Consider the following 27,840-nt stretch of genomic DNA (forward strand, 5'->3'; position numbering starts at 1 on the left):
TCCTGCCGGGAAGCGAGATGCCATGCAATGACTCTTTATGACATTACCCCCAAACGAAATATTTGAACTCACATTTTAGTTGTCTGCACAACAGATTCAGCACAAAAAAATAAACAACTAAATAAGATAAATGCACATAGAAAACTTGTTAAATGGTTGTTATACCCCATCAAAGAGGGCTCCCTCTCTCTAATCCCCACCTTCAATATGAAATAAAACACAAAGACTGACTTCAAAAAAAACCCGGTGGTACATGAATGCCAAATATGTCAACTGTTCAAATCGAAAATTGGATGAGAAACCACTTGCCGCTTTTTCCTACTGAGTCTCAGATGCACCCGACGGTACCAAACTTAAACAATTTGAGGAGTGCCAGTTAAGACTTTCGCTTGCAGAGAGATGTAATTGATGAGTGGCTATTTGCTAACAACAGCACCAAACTTAACACTTGTTGTTGATTACCAGCTCAATGTCAGCTCCTACTTCTGCTACCTTTGATTCCTTCGACCCTTTTGCATCTTTGGCTATGTTGACTACATCAAAGTCGATTGCAATCGTCTTCACAACACCTTTTAGCATCTAAAGCACAAGTCAAGGTGAAAATCTCAAAAATATATTAAAACTGAAACGAGAAAAACTACTTTGCTCAACAATTATTCTCCAAAAATGGGAATATTGCAGATCAAGATATTGTAAGTGTAAAGGATTGGGAGCATAGAGAGGCTACATTTAAAAAGGATGAGGGTTCTGATGACAAGAACTTCGAAAGCCAAGGGTTCAGAATTGGAGCTGTGGCAACTTTCTCATCTTCTTTTCAAGTCCAAGTCTGACAACATCTTTTAGTGGGTCGGTACTAAGTTAAAAGTGTTAAGCTTTTGCTATTAAATGTTTCATTCTCACTGTAGATAGTCATACAGGGGAGATGACCATATCCTCAAAGAGAGGCAAAATTCTGAGCAAAACATGGAGATCAATTTGTCAAGTCATTGGACACTCCCCTGATCACCTACCCGCCCCACACCAAAAAGAGAGAATGTATTTGTCGACAACACCAAAGAAATTAGAAATTAATATTCATGCCCAAAGGCCAGCCTCAAATGACTACCCCAGCATGTACCCTGCACATAAACATGAGGCAACCAGATATGCTAACAGTAAGATAAATATTAAAATCCCAAGTCCGAAGGGATACAAACAACACAACTAACTCCCAAAGGATACAAGTGTGCCAACAGCAACAAGTGCTCGAAATCTTCCATCTACATCTTGGTTTCCATCTTCCGCAATCTGGGATACATAACAAGAAAGAATTAACCAGCACAAACTAACAGAAATGGTTGCAGCATATAGGGCTTCTAGTGCCTATACACAAGCCCATGAGAAAACATCATGTTTACTCATTCAAACAAGCATCAAAATCATACTTCGAGAGCAGCAGAGAGAACTTGAGCTTGGCCTTCTTTGTCCTTTGCTTCAATCAAAAGCACAGCATAACTGAAAAATGGATCAGAAAGAAAAGATTAAATGCCACCTAATGAATGAAGGTATTCTTTTGAAGAATTATGTTCAACTGTAGATTCCAAGAAAAGGATGTACACAATCAGTAGTAAAAGAAAATAGTCTAAAACAATTCAAATGCAGCTCAAAAGGTCCAATGCTGCCAATGAATGTTTTTGAGTCATAGAGTATCTCCATTCACTAGATGATTTTGGCAGCTACACTAAGAATTAGCTCGAAAAGAAATATTTCCAACTAGTTACATGTGATGTAAAAGAACAAATAATAATTGTGAGAAACAGGAATGCATGAAAATAAAATTATTTATTGTAAATAGATAAATACAAGATATTGAAAATGACTAGGAAATTTACTGCTGAAAACGTATATGATACCACTATTGACTTATTTGACATAGCAACTTCTTATATTCCATTGTTACAACTTAAGATGTGAGTTCAGGATAAAATTCATCTTGTTCATAACTGCTAAGAAGAATTTGCTCCAACGTTCAGATCTCCAGGCCTGTAAAAGTGCAAAATTTTAAAAGATCATAATACCTCGTACTTTGGACATTTAAAAGATTGCCACGTGTGGTCTTAAATTTCCCTTTTAAATACACAAGCTTTATTGCTGACTTCAAAATCAACATTACAAAGGCAAATACAAATGGAGATATTAATAATGTGTAATTGAGAATTATTTTACTTATCCAACCTGCTATAATCTCAGAGTGCACTTTGAAACAAGAATGATTTTGACTTATTTCAAATAAAGTTTTCAAACATGTGTAAAAAATAATAAAATACAGAAACTATCCATAAAGGTGCAAAATCCAAGACTTACTTCAATATCAATGTGGCATAACAAAGATGTGCATTCTTGTTAAAGAATGACCTGCAACTTGATAAGGTGTCAAGAACCTGAAAGCATACAGAGTCAATACACCATTAAAAGTTTAAAACTATTGCTGAACAGGATGAAAGAACCATTTTTATAAGCTATAAAAACGTCACTCAGAGAAACACTCTTATTTCAGATATGTTATGTATCCTTAACTCTGAAATTTCATATTAGTAGCATATCAATATATGGAAGGTCATATCACATGAAAATTTAGAAGGTTGAATGATGCCATGCTGGCGATCAAGGCACCATCGTTAAAAATGGAAAGCTCCTGGGAATGGCAAGCAGCAATAGCTGCTACTGCTACTGCAACAGTTTGTCCAGTGGCTGATTCTGCTGTGAGTGGTGATTATACAGCATATATTGCTTACATTAATGAAGTTTGCGGACAGAATGACAATTTAGTGAAAGTTTATTATCTACAATGTAATGACAAACAATTATGTGGCAACCTCTATGGCGCATAGAGCTCAGAACATCTGTAAACTTGGTCCCTTCTGCCAATACATACTTAGACAATCTACAGTACAATCTTCAGTACATGTTACCCTTATATTGTATAGCCAAAATCGGGCAACTATAACAGCTAAAATAAAATTTCCACATTTGATCAAGCTAGAATGTAACTCTTACATGCTGCAGAAATTTAAGTTACCAAGAGAAGGCCATTACTCTTTTCTGATCTCTACCAGTGAATAAACTATAACCACGCTTACAACTTTCACTTACTCGCAAATCAGAATATGCAACTTGTTGTAGTATCTCGGCATCAATGATCTAATTTCAATTTCGGATAATATCACTTTCCATTAATTTTGGCTATTCTGGTTATATCCTTGCTATGCATAAGATTAGCTGAATCAATGGTTTATAGCACAAAACAAGCGTTTTCACAATATGTATTTAAATTTCTTAGGTCAAGGATTAAATTTTCAAAACATCTGATGCTGACACAAGTGGCAGGGAGGAGGTTCTTGATTTAATAGACATGTATATTGTTGCAATACCTCAAGGGGGATGTTGTATCATTGTCTCATCTGTTGCATTGGCCATCTCATCAGAGGGCCGGTGAGATCTACAGTTTTCTAGTTTTAAGTTGCTCTGACAAAGTTTTTGAATGATTACTTCACTTTTCCTTTTCCTTATTTCAATTTGCAGCTGTGTCGACACAAAACCAACAGTGCTGACAAACTTAGAAGCGCTGCCTTTTTTGAAGCAAATATAGGCAAGGTCTATAAAATCTTATTTCATCAAGATTCAAGACAAGGCAGGTGAAATTTAAATGGCAAGGAGAAGACAAAAAAACACTTGGTTAAATATAACATGGCTCTAAATTATGGTGTTTCCTGCACAGTGATAAATGATAGATGCATCTCCACAAACTAGAAACTGGGTTGGGACTAGATTTTTATGTAAAATTAAACCACTTGAGCTATTACCGGATTAATATTTGAAATCTGATGCTGAGCAACTGTTATTCTCAAATTACAGCAATCAACGATGAACATATTCCTGCCTGCCAGCATTCAATTAATGATACAAGAAAATATTACAGCAAAAGAGAACACTAAAGCGGTAGCAGAATTCATTACCACTGTTTGCAACATAGACCATGAAGAATCTATCTAACAAACAAAGATAGAAACCAAAGCTTCCAATCTTGGTAAAGCAAAATAAAAGACCAGAATACTTCTACATGAGTAATCAGCATTAGAAATCTTCATTCAAATGCAACAACAAACCAATTTAAGCAAAAAAAAAACAATTTAAGACCAAGATAGTGAAGCAAGATGGTAATACCTCACTGTAGTGAGATTGTAACCAATTTGAAAAGCATGAATGCTTGAAGAGGTTTGTAATTGCTCGAACAATTGTTAAAAGATTTGCCGTCTGTGGAGGAGCCGTCGTAGCTTTAACTAATATCTCCATTAGTACATCTGTGATTGCTTCATAGCTATGTTCAGAACAATTTATATTCACATGAAGAAAAATGCAGAAAAGCAATATCACAAGACAGTACCATTCCCACTTTCCATGTGCTTGTGAAGCAAACTGGCTCCATCTGGATGCAAGACAATCATCCGCAAAATATCTATTACTGCAAGGCAAAAGCAACATATTATGTATGAGAGACTAAGAAGCATGGAGATAGACACGGGCACGGTACACGGACATGGCAACACATCATTTTAAAAAAATTTAGGATACGGACACGGCAAGGACACAATTATATTATATTATATTATATTATATTATATTATATTATATTATATTATATTATATTATATTATATTATATTATATTATATTATATTATATTATATTATATTATATTATATTATATTATATTATATTATATTATATTATATTATATTATATTATATTATATTATATTATATTATATTATATTATATTATATTATATTATATTATATTATATTATATTATATTAACATGAGTTTAATAACATTTATATTTAAATTTTGTGGACTTGAACAAACAAATATCACCACACAAATTTAAATAATTAAAATCATCTAAATCTAATTATATTTCTGGTTGAATTTTCATATTAATATAGGCCTTGTATGTGTTTTATATGTGTTTTCGTAAAAGTAAAAGAAAAATTATATTATGCAAAAAAGTCAAGCATCCCCCTTAAATTTATGAAGCATGATGATACAATACAAGTGTGCTATTGTGCGACAAGCAGAATACTAAAATAATTTTTTTCTACAAATGCCTTGGCATGTCCAGCAGTGTAAGATGCACATACTGCAGAATGAAGTATGTTCTAGACGCAAGGTAGACTGCACTAAGGATGGACGATGCTTATGACAAAACGTATGTCAGAAATGTACAAGTTACTCAATAAAGTAATGGAAGCATGCAAGAAATATTAACAATGCCCTATTAGCATAAATCCATATAGACAAATGCACATGAAGAAAAGACCAAATGAAAATTGAATGCAAGAGGATTACCAGGAAATAACATTGGAATTGGCCATGACTTCAACAATTTCAACAATAATAGAATATCAACATCTGCAAAGGAACTGCAATGATAGTGTGATGTATCTTTTAAAACTTTCACAATAGCTGCCAGCCTTGACAACTCAAGCTCCGAGAGCGACAGTGATTTCTCCTAAAAGAATGAGGTGAATATAAACTAGTGAGAAGATATATGAAAAAATACAAAAGAAAATAGCAGACAACAATTCTTCACATTTATAGAATAAAGTGTAATCATACACGAGTTTTTAAATACCAGTTCAGTAACCAAACGGACTAGCATGCAAATGGTATGGTGGACAATTCACCAAGCTATTCTACTTATCATCATTGAATAAAATAAAATAAATAAAAATGAACGGTTTATGCTAAATTTCAGTAATGGTGCTTGGTCGGACTGATAAATACAATCAATATGTACCAGTCCAACTGGTATTCAAAATCTTAAATATATATAAGCCTAACAATTGGGTAGAATATAAAAAAAGCACTTGGCACACAACTGTGACAACATAAGAAATGAATTTTACCACACAGACAGTGGAGCATTTAGGGTTATATATTGTATAGTATATGGCACTTGGATGTCGATTAATCTTTGCCTCCCAGTGACAGCAATAATGACAGGTATGAAAAAAAAAAGGTGTTTCACAGCACAATGGTAGGATATTGATTACATCCTTTTACTCGGCATACACAGAAATCTTATTATTCGATAATGGACAATAAAACAACTGAAAAGAAACAGGAATTAAAATGGGGAATCACACACGTGTGTATGTATATCAGAAGCACAGGATCCATACCACAAACAAAATAATGTAATGTATATAAGATATGAAGTTAATGATTTTGAAAATCTTAGTAGCTCCCAACTATCTGGGGTTGCTACACAGATCCTTTTGTCTACTAAGCCCTATTATTAGGAGAAATATTAACTAATTACTAGAAACACCTTGTTCAATTATTTACTTTTATCAATTTTACAAGTTAAAGCATGCAGTGTCAAAGAGCACATAATTGATAACATCACAAAAGCCCAATCTGATGCCCCCTGCTTGGACTAATAATAACAAAGCAGATCGTATATTTAATAAACTGATTTCCTGCCCAATCTATATAAATTTGAACAAAGTGACGTCACCCTGCCTCAGAATGTTTTTCAACTACAATTAGTTCCCCATTACACATGAAATTTTCTACATTGCATACCACCAGTACCATGTTGATCAATAGAAACTAAAGAATTATTAAGTGGAAAGAGTCAAAGCCATGTTCAGTAGGTATATAACTGATCAAGTTATCTATAACAAAAGAAAATAAGATTACATTATCAACATCTGAAAAATACAGAGATTCCATCAACCTCTTTAATTATGAAGGCAGCAGAGTGGATGTTTAACATGATCACGAGGTGCATCCAATGTTTCTACTGGCATTCATATCTATCTACAAAGATCATCAACTTAAAAGCAGATATATTACCACATTAGTCGCAAGCGCTGAATTGAATTCTGTGATCTTCTTTAGAATTCCGTCCAACTGTGCAGAATCAAAGAAAAGCATTCCTACCTAGAAAAGCAAAAAAGAAAATATAGGAGGCAAGAAGAACTGTCTCTTGGAGAGAAAATTAATTAATGCTGCCAAACAATCAGTCAGTTGCTATACACATCCACGCACAACACATCCATGAACAAGATCCAAGGATAAATGACTTCAAAATTTTGACAAGTACTAAAAAACCATAAACATTATGGACCCTTAAGTTGAATTAGCTTATAAAGATTTAAAACTACATCCATCAAGAACTATCCAAAATTATTAAATAAACAATGGCTTCATGGAAAATAATCTTTGCTAATTTGGTAACCTAAGATAGATGTAGCTGGCAGATTAAAAGAATACCGAATAAATAAACATAAATTCAATTTTGTTCATAAAATCATGTCAGAAACCACTATGGACACCCATCATTTAGAAAATGATGACACAAATCTTCAGAAGCAACCCTTACAAATCAGTTGCATAAACACTTTGAGACGATGGGTAAAAAAAACTCTGAAATGTTAACATCATATGATACACGATAAAAAAATACCGATTGCCATTTAATATGGAATTGCTATCCATTTGACTGCTTCTTAAGATTATGTATATGCATTGAGCAATTTGATAAAATTAAGCATATAGAAGCAGCAAAAGCTAGGACATATCAGAAAATATGTGATCTTCACAGATGCTTGAATCAAGAAAGTAGACAGTGAAATTTTCAACATATGTTAACCCACTTCAATTACAACATTTTTATTGCCAATTAAAACAAGAGGGAAAGGAAAAGAAGAGATACCTTTGGAATATGCTTGAAAGATGGTGCCGTTCCGACGCCTACAATGATGCAAATAGTGAAAAAGATGACAAAAAAAATTGCTCATACTAATGACCAGCAGAAATCTTGAGTAGCAATTTGTTTATTATGCTTCAATCAAAAAAGGAACCGACAGTTCAGTTAGTTAACATAAACCATAAGTACACATTAAACAAGAGCACAAACCTTGTGAAATGGATGGTTCTCCAGGTACATATGCATTTGCTGAATGAGAAGCAAACATTAAATGAATCATGGGGAGCAAATAATTATACCAATATCCTAAAAGACAAAATCAACATGACAAAAAAGAGCCTGTTCTTACACCCAGTATACGGATCCCGAAAAGATGGGTCAAAAGAAAAGTCTCTTTGCCCAGAGTTTTGAAGTATAAAATCAACAATTTGTTGGCGATATGAAAGAGGCAGACTTTCTTGGAGAAGCCACTTGTCAGCAACCGTGTAAGGGTTATCTGGAAACAGCATACTTTTTTAATAAGAAGCAAGCTTTCAAGCAAAGCACAAACAGTAAATTTGTATAGTAATAAAAACAAATCGTGATAGCTTAAGGAAAAATCATATCTAAAAAGGAAAGCATGAACCTACATGTAAATATAAACTCACATAAAAGTGTCTTCATCGAAAAGATATCATGTCCAAATTCCAATGGCAATATCAGTGCAACAAGTTTAGTAAAAACAAAGGATTGTAACAACAATGAGATGGTGTTCCAGTTGATGGCAGCAATATTAAAGTAAAAGTAGATGGTAATGACAAACTTCTCATCAAAAGGTGATTCTTAAGACCTTAAATGCAATCATAGAATGTCAAAAAATAACCTTGTATTATAGACGAACCAACAAGCTCAAACTGTTTTTAGTCTTTACTATTCGATTTTGTAAGGAATGGCCTTTTTGGCTACTCTCCTTGAGGACCACTCAGATTGAGAAATATTAGTGATGAAAGGTACTAAATGTCTAAGTTTATATCGTAAATAAAAAAACAGACAAGCATACACATAATTAGAAAAAAAACATGGGTGAAAGAGATATGAAACTGAAACACACCATCCATCACTGTCTGATCTAGTTGTCATCTTCTTTTTGCACATACTCCTCAAACCCAAAATTGTGATCATTCTCATCTTTATACCATGTCCCTATTCTTCTTCCATCCTGGAGAATACCCCAAGCTGTCTCTCGCCTTCTAGTTGTGGTGTAAAGGCATAGAGTAAAGGATCGAGATTGAGGAATATAACTATTAGATTTAAGTATTTAGATATTTCTTGAATAATTTTTCATAGTAAACTTCAGATACCTTCATAACTGTTGATAGAAAAACCTTGGAGGATTTTTAATCATCCAATCATGCACTAAGATCTGATATCATGATTAGAACTTCTCTTTGTTGACCAATTCATTGGGATATATATTGAATTTTCTTTTTATTTTTAGCACATGTTTCTGATGTTTAAAGAAAGTTCCCGGCAAAATTTCTATTTGGATTTATCAGTTCAACTGTTTCTTGGATTAGCAACCAAATCTAGGTGTTTACTGAATTTCCATGAGACATGTCCTGGTAAGATAATTTCTCACATGCTTTCAATCAGTAAACAGTAACCACATCTGAATGAACACGCAAGAATCTTAAAACTCTTGCCTTGCATGTCGGTCAACTAACATTGTTTATCTATGGATGCTAGAATTATGCAGAAAAAAGTTATTTGATATAAATAGACATCTTTTTTACTTAACAAGTGAGTATAGAGTGTTTTTCACTATTTATAAACCCACAAAATCGATGCTATCTGATAACAAAAAGGATAGAACACATTTTTATAATTTGAATTGACATATACCTTATGTTATTGGTTCTGATAATGATTATTTTCAGATATTATTTCTTTATGCCACATTCCATATTATCAGTCTTTTGGAAAGAGAAACTATATGTGTCTGATAATGATTATATGCAATACCATGATTCACTGTAAGGTTTTTATCTTCTTTATACATCAATGATGAAGACAGTACACAAACATTAAAAATGATGCTACAACAGCACAATACAGATTTTAACATAAATGAATATAAAAGGTTGATGCATCAAAAGCGAGTATGATCTTATAATTTAAGGATTTGAAAAGAGTGATCACCTGTTCTATTGTATGGTAATTTACGAATTGGCTCACCATCCCCAATATCGACATCAAAGACTAAAACCCAAAAAGGAAAGGAAAACTCCATCAGAGACATATACATATATGGGAAAGTTCAATGCACAAGGCTTGTTGCATACCATAATCATAATGTGTACCATCAAGAACCTGATTAGATGCGCCCTCTCCAGGTCCATCAACGATTTCACCAATCTGATCATTTAGTAGGTAAAAGCACCAATAAGAAAACTTCATTATGATCATACCAAGATGACAAACATAATCCAAAGAAACACAAGACCAAAATGATCATACCAAGATGACAAACATAATCAATTTTTAGAAAAGAAAAACTAAAAATATCTAAAATCAACCAGTATAAGTGATAAATGTCAAAAAACAGATCAGCCTTTTTTAATGGATGCTCAAGGCAGTGATTTAAAAAGGCGCTCGCCTAGGTGCTCAAGCAAGGCAAAGCGAGGCCCGAGCACGTCGTTTAAGGGCCAGGCGACACACCAATGAGGCACCTGGCGCTTCGGGAAAGCGCCCGGTTGATTTAAGGTGACCGAACGAGACTTTTAAGTTTGGTTCGGCTAAATTTGTGTCAGTTGGTTTGATTGAACCAACTAACGCACGCAGTTATGTCAAAACCTGCACTCGACCCCGACTCCAACCCTATGCTTTCTCCCTCTACGTCCGTCGCAGACGATTCCTCCCTCTGCGTTCGCCGCCGACAATTTCTCCTGCTGCTTCCGAGTCTTCCTCTATCGTCGACCGAGTCTACTCAGCTTCCGCTGCTGTCCACTGTCTACCACTCCTTCTGTCCACTGCTTGCTGCTGTCCATGACGCGACTCCGCTGCCTCCTGCTGTCCGCAATTCCGCTGCCGCTGTTACTGCAGTTTGCTGCCTCCTGCTATCCATGACTCTGCTACCGCTGTTGCTGTCCGCTGCCACGATTGTTGTCAACTGACTTCTCACTGTGACTTCTCACTATTGGTTTCTACTCTTCCCTTCTAACTGCTGTTAATAGTAAATAACTATTAACAGTAGATTATTAATTACTATACAAAATAATCTTTATTTATTAGATTAATAATATATATATTATATTTTAATATTTTAGAGTGCCTTGCTTCGCTCAGGTGAGCACCTAACGTCTCAAGCGTTTTGGAATCTTGACGCCTAGCGCTTTTAAAATCACGGGCTCAAGGTCATCAAACTAACATGGGCTCAAAGTTTAACATCTCCATGACTCTTTTAAAGAGCAAAAGCAGTTGGTGTAGTTCTCATGGCCCCACTTAAGATGTTTCATTGATGCACATGTAGATGTATAACCATTGTAAACTATCAAGTGTTTTCCTTCTTTCTCTCAGTGATTGAAAAAGGCGCTCGGGCACTCACCTAGGCGCTCGAGCGAGGCGAGGCGAGGCCCGAGCGCCTCGCTAATCTCCCAGGCGGTGCGCTTCAAACAGGTGCCGCCTGGGCGCTCACCCGAGCCCAGGCGCTGGGCGCTTCGGGCGAGCGCCTAGGTAAATCAAGGCGACCGAACCAGGATTTTAGGTCTGGTTCGATTATTAGTTGGTTCAATCGAACCAACTAAACCGATATAACCCTTACCCAACCCTAACCCGCTGCTGCTCCCGCTCCCGATCTCGCTGCTCGCCACTGTCGCTACTCGCAAACGCTGCCGTTGTCGCCGCTCGCCGCTGTCGCTGCTCGCACACGCTGCCTCTGTCGCCACTCACGTCTCCCGCTGTCGCTGCTGTCGCTGCTCGCGCCTCCCGCGAGCCCTCCCATTGCTCGCCGCTCTCGCTCCCTTTCCCGCTGCCGTTGCCGTTGTCGCCGCTCGCCGCTGCTTCCTCATTTCTCCGTCAGCAGGCTTATACTGTTAATATTAAGTTTATTTGAATTTTGAAATAATTAATTTTCAATACTGTTAATAGATTAATAATATATTATTTTGATTTTAATGTTGTTAATTTTTATTTACTTGAAATTATTGCTAGGTTTCAACATAAATGACAAGTGTAGAGAGCAACTCAATAGAGTCTCCAATGGTATCAAAAAAAGATCCTGCATGGAAATATAATTATTTGAAAGATCCGAAAGATCCTAATGCAGTGACTTGCATATTCTGCGATAAGACTACCATATGTGATATTTTTCGTGCAAAACAACATCTAGTAGAAAATTTCAAGAATGCAGCAGTTTGCAAAAAATATCCACCTGAGGTAAAAGAAGAGTTGCTGAGTTATATGAATGAAAAGAAGACACAAAAAAATGAATCTTACGAGAATTTACCAGAAGACAATGTTGAACATCTCAGGGATGAAGAAGAAGATTATTCTATGAGTATTGACCCAAGTGAAAAAAAAGGATATGACAAAAAGGGAAAAGAAGTTATGAGTACTAAGAAAGGTAAAAAAGGACCGATGGATCTATATATACTTCAAGGATCCCAGAAACAACAAGGGCAAGCAGGAGGCTCAAAATTTAGACAAACAAATATAAGTGATGCTTGTGATAAAGAAATAAGAGGAAGAACAATTCAACACATTGCTCGCTTCTTCTATCAGGCTGGTCTTCCTCTTAGTACAACTCGTTTAGACAGTTTTAAAGATATGATTGAAGCTATTGGAAGATATGGTACAGGATTAAAACATCCAAGTTATTATGAGATGTGAGTTTCATTGCTGCAAAAAGAGTTGAATTATACAAATGACTTACTAAAGGGTCATAAAGAATCATGGGCAACACATGGTTACTCTATCAATGTCTGTCATACCGGATCGTACCGCCCGGTATGGGCGGTATGTACCGGTCCGACAGGCCAGCGATACGCGGACCGCTCAGTACCGGTCCGCACTGTAGCAGTGCTACAGTGCTCGGTACACCGTACCGTACCGGTACCGAGCCTGGGTCGAAACGCTGGTACGGTACGGTACAGCAAACCCTGTGCTCTATTATGTCAGATGTTTGGACTGACAGGAGGCGCAGGAATATAATTAATTTTATGGTTAATTGTTCTTTAGCGACTATGTTTGTGAAGTCAATAGATGCTTCATCTTTTGTAAAATCTGGAGACAAGATATATGATTTACTTGACAACTTCGTGGAAGAAATTGGAGAACAAAATATCGTTCAAATCATAACCGACAATGGAAGCAACTATGTTTTAGCTGGTAATATTCATCTTTTGATTTTGTTAATTATTTTATCTTCAATTAAGTGTGTTAAACTCTTAAGTCTTATCATTTTTGTTATCCTTTGTCTCAGATAAATTGCTTGAATCAAAAAGACAACACTTGTATTGGACTTCATATGTGCAGCACATTGTATTAATTTAATGTTGGAAGATATTGGAAAGATCTTAGAAATTAAGAAAACCTTAAAAAGGGCAATTTTTATTGTTGGATTTCTTTATAATTACATTGGGGCTTTGAATATGATGAGAGAATTTACAGGGAATAAAGAATTAGTGAGACATGGTGTCACCCGATTTGCTACTTCATTATTGACATTACAGAGCGTGCATCGTTAAAAACATACTCTGAGAAATATGTTAACCTCTGAGAAATGGGTGACAAGCAAATGAGCAAAAGAAGCAAAAGGCAAGAGGGCTGCTGATATCATCTTAATGTCATCCTTTTAGAATCATGTAGTTTATATATTAAAGGTAATGGGCCCTCTTGTTCGAGTCCTTCGGTTGGTGGATAATGAAAATAAGCCTACAATGGGATATATTTATGAGGCTATGGATAGAGCAAATAAGACGATTAAAAGATCTTTTAATGAAAATGAAGAAAAATATGAGAAAATTTTTACAATCATTGACGAAAGATGGAATTGTCAACTTCATCGTCCCTTACATGCAGTAGGATATTATTTGAATCCTGAATTCTTTTATAAGATTAAATCTGTTGGATTTGATATAGAAGTTTTGGGTGGGTTATATCAGTGCGTTGCAAGATTAGTTCCTAGACTTGAGATTCAAGATAAGATTATTCATGAATTATCTTTATATAAAAATGCCGAAGGTTTTTTTGGAATTCCAATTGTCGTTCGATCCAGGACAACTACGTCTCCAGGTATTAATAATTTGATATAATTAATTTCATATATATTATGTTACTATGTTATTGCTAATAATAACATAAATTTTGCAACTGAATGGTGGAGTTTATTTGAAAATTTCACCCCGAACTTACAGCAATTTGCTATCAAAGTACTTAGTTTGACATGTAGTGCTTCGGGTTATGAGTGAAACTGAAGTGTCTTTGATCATGTAAAGATTACTAAATATTTTTTTTAATTAATTAATTTATTTAGATATATGTATTAATATATTTTTAAATTATATGACATGACAGATTCACTCGAAGAGAAAAAATCGATTAGAACATCAACGATTGCACGATCTTGTTTACATAAAGTATAATCAAGCTTTGAAGACTGTCATGATTTGCAAAATAGATTTGATTCAATATCATTGCAAGATATTGATGATTCAAATGAGTGATTAGTATGAGAAATAGGTGCTAACTTGCAAGATGCTGAAGACGAGCTTGTATTTGAAGATGATAGATTGACATGGGGAGATGTGGCAAGAGCTTCAGGTGATGGAGAATTACAAACATATACAAGACAGATGTCAAAGAGAAAAATGAGTGCAAAAGCATCAAGCTCGGCTCCTGCTATTGTTGAAGACATAGAAAATGAAACATATCTTGATGAAGAGGAAGGAATCGAAGGACAAGAGGAAGAAGACGAATTCAATGAAGATGATTTGTGTGAAAATGACGATAATATAGATTATGATGAATGACTTTGATGTAAAATTTTATTGTTTTGAATTTTGAAATTTTTTGTTAATGTAACATTGTGATTTTGTATCTTAGATTTTCTTAATTTAATAACATATTTTTATTTAAAATTTTAAATAATTATATTTATTAATTATATTATATATTTTTATATTTTAGCGCCTCGCTTCACTCGGGCGAGCGCCTGGGCAAGCGCCTAACGCCTCGGGCGTTTTTGGACCTTGACGCCTGGTGCCTAGCGCTTTTTAAATCACTGCTTTCTCTTTCCTAAATTTTCATTTCTAGTCACAGCTTTAGTAAAACTTGTACCACCTGACAATCATGTTAGATCACATCTAACATGACAAGTACCTTAACAACTTGATTCCTTGGTTTAAAGTTATAATGGCTCAGATCAGCAGTATCTAAACCAAATCTGAAACTAGAAACTTGATGCAACAGAAACTTTATCTAAACCAAATCTGAAACTAGAAACTTGATGCAACAGAAACTTTATTTGTAAGACATTGATCTTCCTGACTCAGTCTTGCTCATTACTTGAAGAGAAAGTAAAATAAAATATCCAAAGTTAGATGACAAATTAGGGATTTAACTTCTCCATAAGAGAGATCATTTTGGTGATCGATAAACTGATAAAGAACTAAGAAGCTTTGCCAAGGCTTTTATAAAAATAAGAACCTTATCTTCAAGACCAGACATAAAAAAAAGATTAAAGCACAATAGCATTTCCATATAAGTTTAAAGTTTAAATTAAAGACAAGAAACTCCAAAGTTTAGAAAGGCTCTGTGATTTACAACATAGCAATCTCTTTGTTAGAACTTTAAATAAAACAGAGCAAAATCAGGAGAAGCATTGAGTATTACTTCCTACTTAACATTGCTAAAGGCCATTGTATGAGCTTAAAAAATTGCATAACAACAAACTCCTTTGCAACCAAAAGCAAGCACATAAAAATGACTCAACAAGTTCTCTCTAAGAACATAAACAAAATCTATTTATAAACATATACCTTGTCCCACTTATACTCCTTTGAATTCCAAGAATAAGCAACACCATTATCACCTTCTCTGATAACTTTTGTCTGCCCGTCCTTTGTGCCTATTTACCACCAAAAAGGAACACTCGATGAGAAAAAAATATATGCACCAAACTAATGAAGTGACTGCACAAGACAAATAATCAAGAAACAGTATTGAATTACATGTTCCTGCATGCCACAAAAAAAAACCCTTAATATGCGATATAAAAAATGATGACATATCCAGCATATAGTCTGTGACATACAGAGTTTATATTTGTCACACACACACAATTAAACTCTCCATCAGCAAAAAAAGCAGTGGGTAAATTGTTACATGACACATCTCACTTAATCTATTTATTTATGAATCAGTCTATTAGTTGGTAAAGAAACATACTTGAGTTTTTTCCACTTATAACACCTGTCCACTGCCAATTGCCCAAGGATTGAAATTTTGTACCGTACAGAAGTTTCGAGATTCACTTGGTACGGTACTGTATACCGAGCGGTATATTTCGAAATACTGCTTAGTGTATGTGTGTGTGTGTATATATATATATATGAGCGATTGCCTTGTCGCCCTTTGTGGCACATAGGGAGAAGAAACCTCACGGGCAGAAAAACAAGGGCAACGTCGCCTCTTTTTACTCTTATATATATATATATATATATATATATATATATATATATATATATATATATATATATATATATAAGTAAAAAAAAGGCGACATCGTCTTTTTTCTGCCTGCGCAGAGAGGTGGGGTGAAGAAACCGTTTCCTTCTCCCTGCGCAAAAAAGGGTGACGAGGCAATGTCGTCGCCGCCTCGTCGTTTCTTCTGCCTGCATGGGGAGAAGAAACGCCGCCTCAACGACGCTCGATTTCTTCACCTTGTGACGTCGCCGAGGATTCTTCTCAGCACGCGAATGAGGAGAAGTCGCCGACGACACCGAGGCCTCGTCACCTCAGACGAGGGAGAGCGGCATCGAATCTCCAGGTTATCCTCTTCTTTCTTCTCCCTCAGCTAATACCACCCAGTACTGGGTGGTAACGGGGCGAAAACAACCTCAATCGACGGTACCGCCCGATACAGGCGATATTATTCGAAATTAAAAACCTTGCGATTACCATTCGCATTGCTTGGTTATCGTTCCTACTTTGACTCTTTTTGACTTAGAAAAAGGCTACTGTTGATGACAAAGCAGACCAAGGTGTGATATGCAAAAAATGCAATTGCATGCAAGTTAAAGCCGATAGAATAACAAAAAGGCCACTGACATCAAATACATATCCCTCCTCGCCGGTGAGCTCTGTAAAGTAAAATATCACTTGTAAAACTAAGATCGATCAAATCCCTTGTTTTGTTTATTAAGAAGTCTTCTCAGAGACTTATCTTGTCGATGATTGTAGCTACTCCATTAGTGATAAATAGAGTCTCAAATATATCTAGCAACTCCGAAAACAAAAGAAATAAATCAATGATGACGTATTGATCCTCATGTAGAAGAGAGAAAACCATAAAATCATTAAAAAATGAACAGTGAAAGGACTGCCAATCCCACTTTCTTCATGATTTTCCTTGTCATGACATGCCAATGCCAATGACTAGCAATAGGTGTCGATCACCTATTGACAAACACAAAGGGCAATTGTTCATGCTACAACACATGTAACATCATGTCAATGCCGATCAGGTGATTATGTAGATATGAGCCAAATGCAATGTGAGACAGATTGTGGATACTCCACCTTCACATCATGACACTCTTGGTACAAGAAGGCTAAAAGAATGCCCAACTACCCCAAGTTGTTAAGGAATCAACCGGACTCATCTGGAAAAGGCTAAAACTAATAAACCCAATCCAAGATCGCCAAGGCCCAAACAGAACAGGTCAAGTCCATCCCTCAATTGATAATAACAATTAAGATTAGTTTAAGCCAAGTCCAAACAGTCCTCACTAATTTTATTTAATACCATCGACTGCCAACATGTTAGGTCGATCACAATGAGTTCCAATCTTTCTAATAGGTTCCTGCAAGTCCCATCTAGTTCATCGGTAACTGCTGTCACCAGTTTTGGGCTGAATCTTGGACCAATTATAACCAGCATATTTTGATCAATCTTACGTCAGTTCCAAAATTTCCCAATCTAGCATCCTCTAGGGGTCTCATTGCCAAATTTGAAATTTGGTTCTGATTCCAATCTCAGTGGTGTAAACTCAGTAGCATTGTAGCAAAATAAGTAAATATCAATAATCCATGATGACATTGTCAACCAAATTATAGGTTTGACGCTACTCACATTTTCTTCATGAGATTAATATCTAAAATCTAACAAGTCTAGAAGTGATTTTCTAATACTGCTACGAACTAGTTTCAGAAATAGATCAGATCATTGACAAGGGTGACTCTTGTAAGAAAGCACTGGGGGTTGGCAGCTTATTTGTCTCGTTACATTCCTGATGGGATACAACTCTTCTATTATGCCTTTTGCCAATTTGACAAAACAAAACCTCTCATGGAGGAACAAGAGAGAGAAAGAAAAACTATCTAACTACACTTGATAAATAATCACATGAAATATTAATATTCTCAAGGGCTTACAACCACTCATATAAATAGCCTACTAATTATAAGAAGTCCTGTATGTAAACTTTTTTCCTTTTTGGTGATTTTGTTACTCCCAATAATCCTACTCTATAAGAAGTGTATTTCAGAAGAAACTTACCCTTTCTAAGTGCAATATATATATTAATTCAAGGTTCAAAAAATTAACACAATTGGTCTATGCTGGTCAGTTTTTACTAGTTGAGGTCATAACCAGTACACGGACATGGAGTAATTGCCCATCCAACTTAGAATAGTGTTCATTCCCAGTAGACTTACCAGATCGAGCAGTCTAATCAAGATATGTCCAATTCATAGTGTATCGAACAATAGGCTTACTACCCGGAACTAGGATTTTTTGAATTTTTTATTCGGGTCCTCTCCCCTTTTCTTCTGTCAATATTTTTCTATCTCCTCTCTCTCACTCAGCTTCCACAAACCCCCTACCCCCACATGGCTTGGCTGCCGCCATAGGAGCCTTCTCTGCTGCCATCACCACTAACATATCTGCCTCCTCCACCACTGCCTATTCCTTGCATCGCCATACCTCTGCCTCCTGCTACTTGCTTCACCTTATTGCCACCACCACCTTCTCGCCCTCTCCCTCTTTCTCCTTGGTATGGGGGTAACAATCGGCACGAACCAATACCAAGGGTCAATACATTAATCCATATTGATACCATTGCAGTCCATCGGCACACCGGACCTTGGTCTGAAAACTTGCATGTTACCTTCATCAAGTAATAATTCCTTAATTGGTTTTGTCTCAACTTGCTTAATATAAAACCATATATATTATAACTTCATTACCATAAAAATGGGGTATCTCTGAACACCAGGAAAAGAAACATGTTGTAGACTGACCGCATTGACACGGACTTAGCTGGAATTGCTTAAGTCGTGAGGCAACCTTGCGGCAATGTCACAGACTTAGCTGGAATTGCTTAAGTCGTGAGACAACCTTGCGGCAATGTCACGAACTTAGCTAGGATTGCCTAAGTCATGAGGCGCCCATGCGACATATGCGTCCGCAAAGGGTTAGCCTAGTTGCAACCTCGTACAAGTCCCGAAGGACCTGTAAAACAGAAAGTTGATTAGTTCAAAAACGAGCAACGGACAAGTCCTGACATTTCGCGAAGAGGGAAGCTTTACAAGTAATTTAACGAGCACCTTGAGTGCAAGAGAGAAAAAAAAGAAAGGAAAAAACAAGGACTTTAGAAGGAAGAACGAACAGTTGCATGTCCACAAACAACTGCTCACCGGGTGCCAGGCGCGAATGCAAGTTTCCGTCAAGTTAACGTGCGAACTTGTGAAGATTGTTTAACGCCCGACACTACCCCAAAGCCCCATCCCCCTTAGTGCCACTCGGGCGGTTCCAGGGTGCTGAGATGGCTAACGTTTCATGTGCAGCAACGGTCTGCACAAAACAGGTCGTGGCACGCGAAAACGGAGCCATTTTGGGGCAGTTTTGCCCGACGCAGTGAGCGATCGCATTGTAGCGCTGCAACCTGTTCGAACTTAAATTTTTACAAGCAAAAATACATAAAACCAAGACAAAACATGCTGTCAAACATCTATACAAGTTTGCAAGAGTGACGAACGATTCGTTGGACGAAGTTATCGCGGGTGTGTGATGACCGTTCGTGACAGCATAACAAATGTTAGTAGAGTTATACTATGATTTATAATTTACTAAATGTCCAGAGAATAAATTCAAGTACAATAAGAACTGAGATAATATTTCATGAATATGAAGCAAACAGAAGCATAAAGCTATGGAATACATTATGATGAGATTGTTCCTATATAAAGGTTATTATGTTAATGATACCAGACCTGGAACTTGCAAAGCCTCCAAACCAGGAAGATCCATCAAATTATAACCACCAACTTTCTTCCTGAAACAGGTTTTGCAAAAGAATAAAAAAAATTGTAGATGAGTAGCAGTTAACCAATATAATCGTAGAATATAATGCTTCAATCAAGTTTTAAATCATGGTCAAACATCAATTTCAATGACCATCATAAAGGCACAAAATTAATATGCTAGATCAAGGTTCACCGTACCATGACGTACCGCTCGGTATGGGCAGTACATATTATGTATTAGTACATCAGTATATACCGTACCGGTCAGTAAATCGGTATGGACCGGTAAGGTGAACCATGTGCTAGATGATAATTGACCTATAGTGCCTGATAATATCAGTTAATTTAAAAATTAAAATGAACAGTAATATATTAGTACCAAACCAAACACTTCAGTATCAGTACTTGGTTAGACCGATAGATACTGATCAACACGTATCAGTCCAACTGATAATAAAACCATGACGTCAATTTGCAGCCCATATATTATTATCTTCATTATGAGTCACCTAGCCAGCTCAACTATACACAACCATTCAGCCAAAAAATTTCAACTGATCCCACTAAACAAGTACACCTATGACCTATCGTTACTGATTAATGGTTAAAGAAATAAGTTCAGTCAGTCTTCCAAAAATAATATCACAAACTTAAAAACTACAGAAGGCAAATATGTCAAACTCTTATAGAACAATAGGAAAAGACAGCTTTCAACTTTTCTTTAATTATCTTCACAATCAGTCTATTGACAAGTTTGAATTGGAGAACAGATAAAATACCTGATTGTTTTATATTGAGAAATTTCCAATCCAAAAGCTTCAAGCTCCAGTGGGTCACAAATGCTATCACTACGTAATGTCCATATTCTCACAGTTCCATCAGAACATGCTGTGACAATATCTCCATTTTTCAAGAATTTGACATCCCAAAGACATCCTGGGTGTTCAATGCTTTGTATACACATCCCATCTGCTTAGCATAAGAATTTCCCATCAATATAATTCTAAACCACATCAAGAAAATTTGATGAAATATGATTAATTATGATTAGGAAGATGGAAACAAGTGGACAGAGCTCATCTGATTGGGCCCTTCAGTCTAGACACCACAGATACGAATTATCAAAAAATGAAAACTTCACAAAATTTTAGAGTATAACCACAAGAACAAGAACATACAACTGTACAGTCAAATCCTGAGTGAATACAGATTTTGTTTCTATTGTTTACCAACAATGTGTTGACTACTAACCATTTTTTATATAGAAACCACAATAACAATAGCCTCAATTAACACCGAGAATGAAAAGAAATATATTTCACTGGCCTTATAATAAACAATAAGAAAAGAGAGCAAAAAAGTAATAGCGATAATAGTGTTTTTGTCACACCTGCACTAAACGAGCATCGTCCTTAAAAAGTACAGATGAAACTATGACAACCTTCAGCTAAAGCTGAACATAGTGCTTATGCATAATAGACTACAACCACTGTTTTGTGGCTTTCGCAGATGAGACCTAGTATTAATGGTTGACAATGTGGTTGGACTAGGAGAAGACAGTACATGAACTAGAAATATACTTGAAAGGCAAAATGGATTTGGAAAAGATAACTCATGATCACATAGTTTCACTGCCATGGCTCACCTATTCAAATTTCAATCTCTTAGGCTCAATATTAGTTATGTGCAAACAAAAAGTTAGAACTAAACATGATCACGGCACAAAAAGACAAGGTTTTCATCAAGACAATATGCCATGGATTTGCATAATTCATATTCTAGATATTTTGAAAGATAAATATCTCCCAATATAGGGCCACTAAAACAAAATAGCTTCTTAATTATGTCAAAATGTATGCATAAATCCAAGAGAAATCACCTCTCCATATCTTGAGGAAACAGTCTTCACTTCCACTAGCAACAATTCCAGACGAATGGGCATCAACGGAATATACCAGAGAAGTATGACCGATCATCTCCATCAAAATTTGACCAGTCAAAGCCCATAACTTGATGGTGCTGCCACTCGATCGAAAAATTAAATTGAGCAACAAGAGAAGTTTAGGAATTAAAAATTAATTACCAAAGAAATGCACTGTCCGATTGAAAGCAAACATTGAGGGAAGATTAGAAAGAATAAATTCAAAGCATAAAATCATAAACAGTCACTATCCATCATAATAGAAATGCATCGGCAACTTGAACAATCTAATGTGAACAAGAAATAAATTAATTTCAATAATAGTATACGACTTTTAATTATGATTAACTGGTGAATAACTGGGACCTAGCCACGTAATATGGCAATAACCTAGAAGATGGTACTAGATGGTCAAACTGTCATCACCATTTATTTACTTCAACCATCCTCAAACCCCTACAAGCTTATGGGTCCAGTATTGGCACTTCATCATTGCTTCCATATTGTTATGAAGAGTAAATCCAATTCAAATTAAAACCCATGTTCGAAGTTTATGCATTGACCAACTTTCTAGATCAGCATTGCAGTTCACATCCCTCAATTGTCAAGAAAGCAATGCACATAGCATAGGAAACTCACCCTACCTTCAAAAAATAGATCAAGCATGCAATAAGTAGTATTTGAATGCATAGTCCCTGCTTCCTATATGCTGCCACTAATGATCCATTAGTAATACACTTGCAAAAGCCTGCATAAATGTCTACTTAAGGTCATATAGTGGTCATACACTTGCAAGAATGCACATTGTGCATGCATTCAAGAAATTATATTCGCTGATCAACACAGTTCTATAACAGAGGACTATTTCATTTAATAATTACTAAATGTACAAATTCCTTATTCTAAAATTTAAATAAAAATATATTTGACTAAATCATCTGCTTTGACTAAAATACAGACAAGCATGTATACTCTGTCAATGAAGATGAAAAGTATGAGAGAAAAACATAAACTACATAAGTTTCCCATCAAGTTTGTATCAACAAAAATTTAAAATCAGCAATATAATAGCTTTCTGCTTCATGCAACGCGCACAGAACTAGCGCCCAGAAGATATAAATATGAACCTATACCTCTCATTATCAATCATTCAAGCAGTTAAAAAGGCCCATAATAGGATTAGGAGCATTTGTAATAAGAAAGAAATAAGAAAATCACTTGCCCTTGACAAATATGCCAAGACTGACTCACCCATCATGTGATGCAGAAAGGATCCCATATCCAGGCATCAAAGCTAGACCACGAACAGTATCTGTGAGGGCCTTACGAACATTAGCTATATTTTATGGAAATAAGTACAAATCGAATGCCAGCCACACGTATACAGAAGAAAGAGATTCTTGTTCGAAAAAAAGAAAGAGAACGGAAAGTGGCCAAATGGAATGCCTCCCAGTAAAGCAACAACAAAATTTAGCTAAATGTTGTCCTACTCCTAACAATGGTCGTGTGACCCACAATGGTAGTCGGTTGATGTTGCACCTCTAAAATGCAAGAGAAATATTATCACACTCAGAAAATTTTTTAGAGACTCAACACTATAACATGACAAAGCAAGTTTGTAAAGACTGTCATAAATGAGATAAACAAAATAGCTAAAGAAGCTAAAGAGATGTTGCACCGAAGTGTGTAAAATACCCTGAGACCAAAATCGAAAAATCAAAATTCAATTTACTTCCCTGAAAGGTAAGATGAAGCTATAAATTAAACAAAATTAAGTACATAAGTCGACCAGTCCATTTTTGTAAGCGATTGACCATCTTAATGGTATCTGTACACCACATTCATGTTCAGCATATATTTGCTTCAACAAGTTTATCTCCAGTTCTCAATGGATTGTTAATACATATTTGCTTAAACCTTGCTCGGTAGAGCATTTCAAATTCTCCAACAGACTCAACTGCAAATAAAAGCAGTTAAATCCAAATGTGAGAATCACTCATGTAACCCATCTGATGACTTGGGAGCATGTTTTTAAAAAGCAAACCTCACTAGACTATTAAATATTAATCATATGACCAACATGATCTAGCGAATGAAACATCCTCCTCAAAAAAATAATTGGGTGAAGTTGGATGGATATCATTTGAGCTAGAAGATGAAATGACACCGAAGGATCACAGTGTGACTCTCTTGGTTCATTTATGTTGAAGCTGCAGATAGGAAGCAATATCACAGAAGAACACTGTGAAACTTGACAAAGAAATATCAATATGATTGCTTGTATTAAGAAAATTAGACACCAAAGAAACTATTTACCTGTGGACCTGAGAAATACAATGAGAGAACAGAAAACCAGCCCCCTTAAACAAATGAAATATATACTTACAGTACAAAAGATTATTTACAAGTACTACATAAAAAATTGTTGTCATAATTAAAACACTCATTGATACTTTGAAATTTTCAAAGCATGAATAATAATTATAAGAATTATGCATGAAAAATAGAGGAAGATACCATAAAAAGCAATTTCAAACCCAAGTATTTATCACACTCGAAAACACCTCAAAGAACAACTGTGGACATTTCATAAGTTAGCTTACTCATAATAAAACAAAAAAATACTAGAACCAACCTGCATGACCCACAAAAGTATGCAAACAAGTCCAGCTTACTCATAATAAAACAAAAAAATACTAGAACCAACCTGCATGACCCACAAAAGTATGCAAACAAGTCCGTCCTCTCCAAAGTTTAAGGGTTGAATCACTGGAACCTAGACAAACAATTAAATCTATATCAACATCTTTTTAGCAACAAAATATTATGCACACTCGCTTATGGGCTTATAACATCAGTATGACATTAATGTGATGTGAATGAGAGCACAACTTGAATCAATAATCAACCAAATGTTTGACCATTCATTTAGAAATCTAAATACGTGGCAATGACATGCCCAATTATCGTTTAATTTTCATTGTCCTTCCATTCCAATGGGATGCTTCTCTGTCCAATGAAGTTCCAATCAATCATTTGCTTTTCATATTCTGGACTTGTAGGGAACCTTGACATCCTTCAGTTTTAGTGCATTAATATATAAACGGTGATTGAATAGAAAATAATCGAAATTCACAAATTATAAGGCCCAATAAAATTTTTGAAACATAAGCCTCTGTGTGACTACAGCTGAGATGTTTGGTAATAACTGAGGTATTGTTCGCTGATGCAATTCAAAAAACTTTGCTAGGAGATCTTGCATGTATTCAATACGTACATCATCATCTAAAACTATTCCTTTAGGTTTCTTCCTACACCAAGAATTACTGCATGGTGATTATTATACAAGCACACCAAGTTCTTCTCCAAACATATTATAATTATCAAACTCTGCTATTGACACCGACCATGAAACGTATATTTTAATATACGGTCTGCTGGACCTTCAACAAGCATGTAAACCTTCCAATTAAAGGGCCCAAATGAACATAAATTGCAGACTTTCACTTATGATATGATAATATAAATTTATTATGAATCAAATAAATTCTGCAAATAATGAATTTTAATTGGTATTGAATAAATTAAGCATATGACTAAATACTTGTGCTTTCAGATCACAAAAAGAGTCAAATTCACAATTACCAGATCTAACAGCTCTAACCAACTCATAACATCATTGAAGGAGTTACCAGTAACGAATTCACCAGTGGAAAGCTTCAAAACTGCTTGAACAGCCACCTTGTGAGCTTCCCAAAACTCAACGGCATGGCCTTTTCTCCACCTCCGTATTGTACTGCAACACAAGAGCCAATTGGATAATGCAAACGCAACAAGAATTAGAAAAAGCGTCACCAAAATAAAGTGAAACCAAAAATAGTCTTATTTATTTAAGGAACATTCTGACTACCATTGACAATAACCAATTACATTTTATAATATATATTTGTTACACATCACACAATAACTTTTTAACTGCTCATGAAGACAACACAGATATTCAGGGTGTACTTACATATTATAATAAAAAAGGTGACAATTTTTAGCAAGAAGAGCCTACAAGTCAGGACTAAGCAAAGTAAAACAATCAAAAAATAACACAAATTATAATAGTCACATAAGGAGGCGATAGCGACAAATTTTCTCCTACCAAATATTTTGGTGCCTAGAGATGGGTTTGAGCGGAGGTTTATGAACGGATTAAATTGTGTCCTAGTTGGCTCCCATTGCAATTGAATAGAACTTGCATGCAAATTCTGTTACTGAAACCCATCTTGCACTGCCACATAAACCAATTAGCACTGGACATAAATTTCGCAACCAATTACCCAATTTTCGCAATGTGATGACCAACAGGCTGCAAAAGTAAGGTTCCTCTTGATTTTAAATTATGTTTTGGTCCATCAACAAGGTTCACCTTTAAGCATTTCAAACTAAGTGTAAAGGTCAATCACCCTACTCTGGCCTCATTGTCTGAACTACACATCAACAACATACTCCTAAAAAGTATTAAATTTTCAAGGTTCTGTCAAAAGAACCTATTATTACATTAAAGTTGTCTTCACGCTGTAGAAATGATTGCAAAACCTTCTATGATGATCAAAGAGGAGCAAAATACTAAAAAAGGCATTAGCAGTGATAACTAAAATTAAAGACTCATAAGACTAGGCTATGACTAAAGATCGGAGAATTATACCAATCGATGGATGATGAGATTATGTCCCCGTTGTCGTCTACAGCGAGCCCAGTGACCTGAAACCGATGTCCGGTCATCTTTTCCATGATCTCTCCCCTAGCCAAGTCCCAGAGTAGCACGAGCGTATCCATCCCGCCTGACACGATTCCACCCTCGGGGAACTGACCCCCGGGAGGAATCCACGCCAGTGGGCCCACGAAGCTGGTATGCCCAGCCAGGGTCTTCGACAGCACATAACCATGCTTCTTCTCTGGGTCCGGCACCCAGAACCTCACCGTCTTGTCCCTGGACGAGGTCGCGATCCCGGAATCCCCACAGACACAAATCCGACGGACCTAAGAACATCGTCACGAGGAGCAAACCAAGAATCTTGAGACGAAGAATCAAATACCGGTTCTTGAAACGAAAACTAGGGCAGAACCTTGGGATGAAGAATCAAACTACGGTTCTCGAAACGAAAACTAGGGTAGAGTCTGGAGATGGCGAATCAAACTTCGGTTATTGAGGCGAAAGCTAGGGTGGAATCTTGAGATGGCGAATCAAATTATGGTTCTGGAGGGGACAAGCAGGGTTTCTGAGCGCAGCATCACATGAGATGATTCCGGACGAAGAAGAAAAGATGGTCGAGAGGGACGCGACAAGGGAACCAGAGAGAATCACGCGAGAGAAGAGGAGTGAGGGGGGAGCGAGGGCACTTACGTCGTCTTCATGAGCGCGGAGAACGCAGCTAAGGCGGTACTCGCCATCGTCGAGAGTCATTTTGGGGGTTGAATGACTCGGTGGGAAAGAGGAGGGAGAAGGCCGGAGGACGATGATAACTCCGAGGAAAGGGAAGAATCGAAGACTCTTCTTCTACTGTTAGTTTGGGGCGGCCCTTATAGTGCATTCCCTTCACCTGGGCTCGATATTTATCGGGACTTCGTTCTCAAATTTTAAATGAAAATTATACATAATTAATGTATA

The 27,840-nt window shown here is 36.1% G+C and overlaps 1 protein-coding gene across 3 annotated transcripts; it reads right to left on the bottom strand.

Moving 5' to 3' along the window:
• Window positions 1-95: 95 nt before the first annotated feature.
• LOC103983580 (uncharacterized) lies at window positions 96-27,762 on the bottom strand. Of its 3 annotated transcripts, XM_018826690.2 has the most exons (22): window positions 27,577-27,762; window positions 26,878-27,212; window positions 25,874-25,977; window positions 24,889-24,957; window positions 23,433-23,493; window positions 22,140-22,279; window positions 21,040-21,229; window positions 20,228-20,289; window positions 15,772-15,860; window positions 10,078-10,150; window positions 9,935-9,994; window positions 8,106-8,252; window positions 7,967-8,005; window positions 7,763-7,800; window positions 6,901-6,987; window positions 5,386-5,548; window positions 4,424-4,501; window positions 4,204-4,340; window positions 2,344-2,420; window positions 1,425-1,494; window positions 1,222-1,287; window positions 96-579 (listed from the first exon to the last, which is right to left on the bottom strand). In XM_018826690.2, the coding sequence occupies exons 1-22, from the start codon at window positions 27,634-27,636 to the stop codon at window positions 442-444; spliced, it is 2,283 nt and encodes a 760-aa protein (XP_018682235.2). In that variant the 5' UTR covers window positions 27,637-27,762; the 3' UTR covers window positions 96-441. The 3 variants fall into 3 exon arrangements, with proteins under 3 accessions (XP_018682235.2, XP_064963814.1, XP_064963815.1); XM_065107742.1 differs by lacking the exon at window positions 26,878-27,212 and having other exon boundaries at window positions 27,577-27,760; XM_065107743.1 differs by lacking the exons at window positions 24,889-24,957; window positions 25,874-25,977; window positions 26,878-27,212; window positions 27,577-27,762 and adding an exon at window positions 24,817-24,843.
• Between the last annotated feature and the right edge of the window lie 78 nt (window positions 27,763-27,840).

Source organism: Musa acuminata, chromosome BXJ2-5 (assembly GCF_036884655.1).
Source record: "Musa acuminata AAA Group cultivar baxijiao chromosome BXJ2-5, Cavendish_Baxijiao_AAA, whole genome shotgun sequence".
In the NCBI taxonomy this organism is placed as follows: Eukaryota; Viridiplantae; Streptophyta; class Magnoliopsida; order Zingiberales; family Musaceae; genus Musa; species Musa acuminata.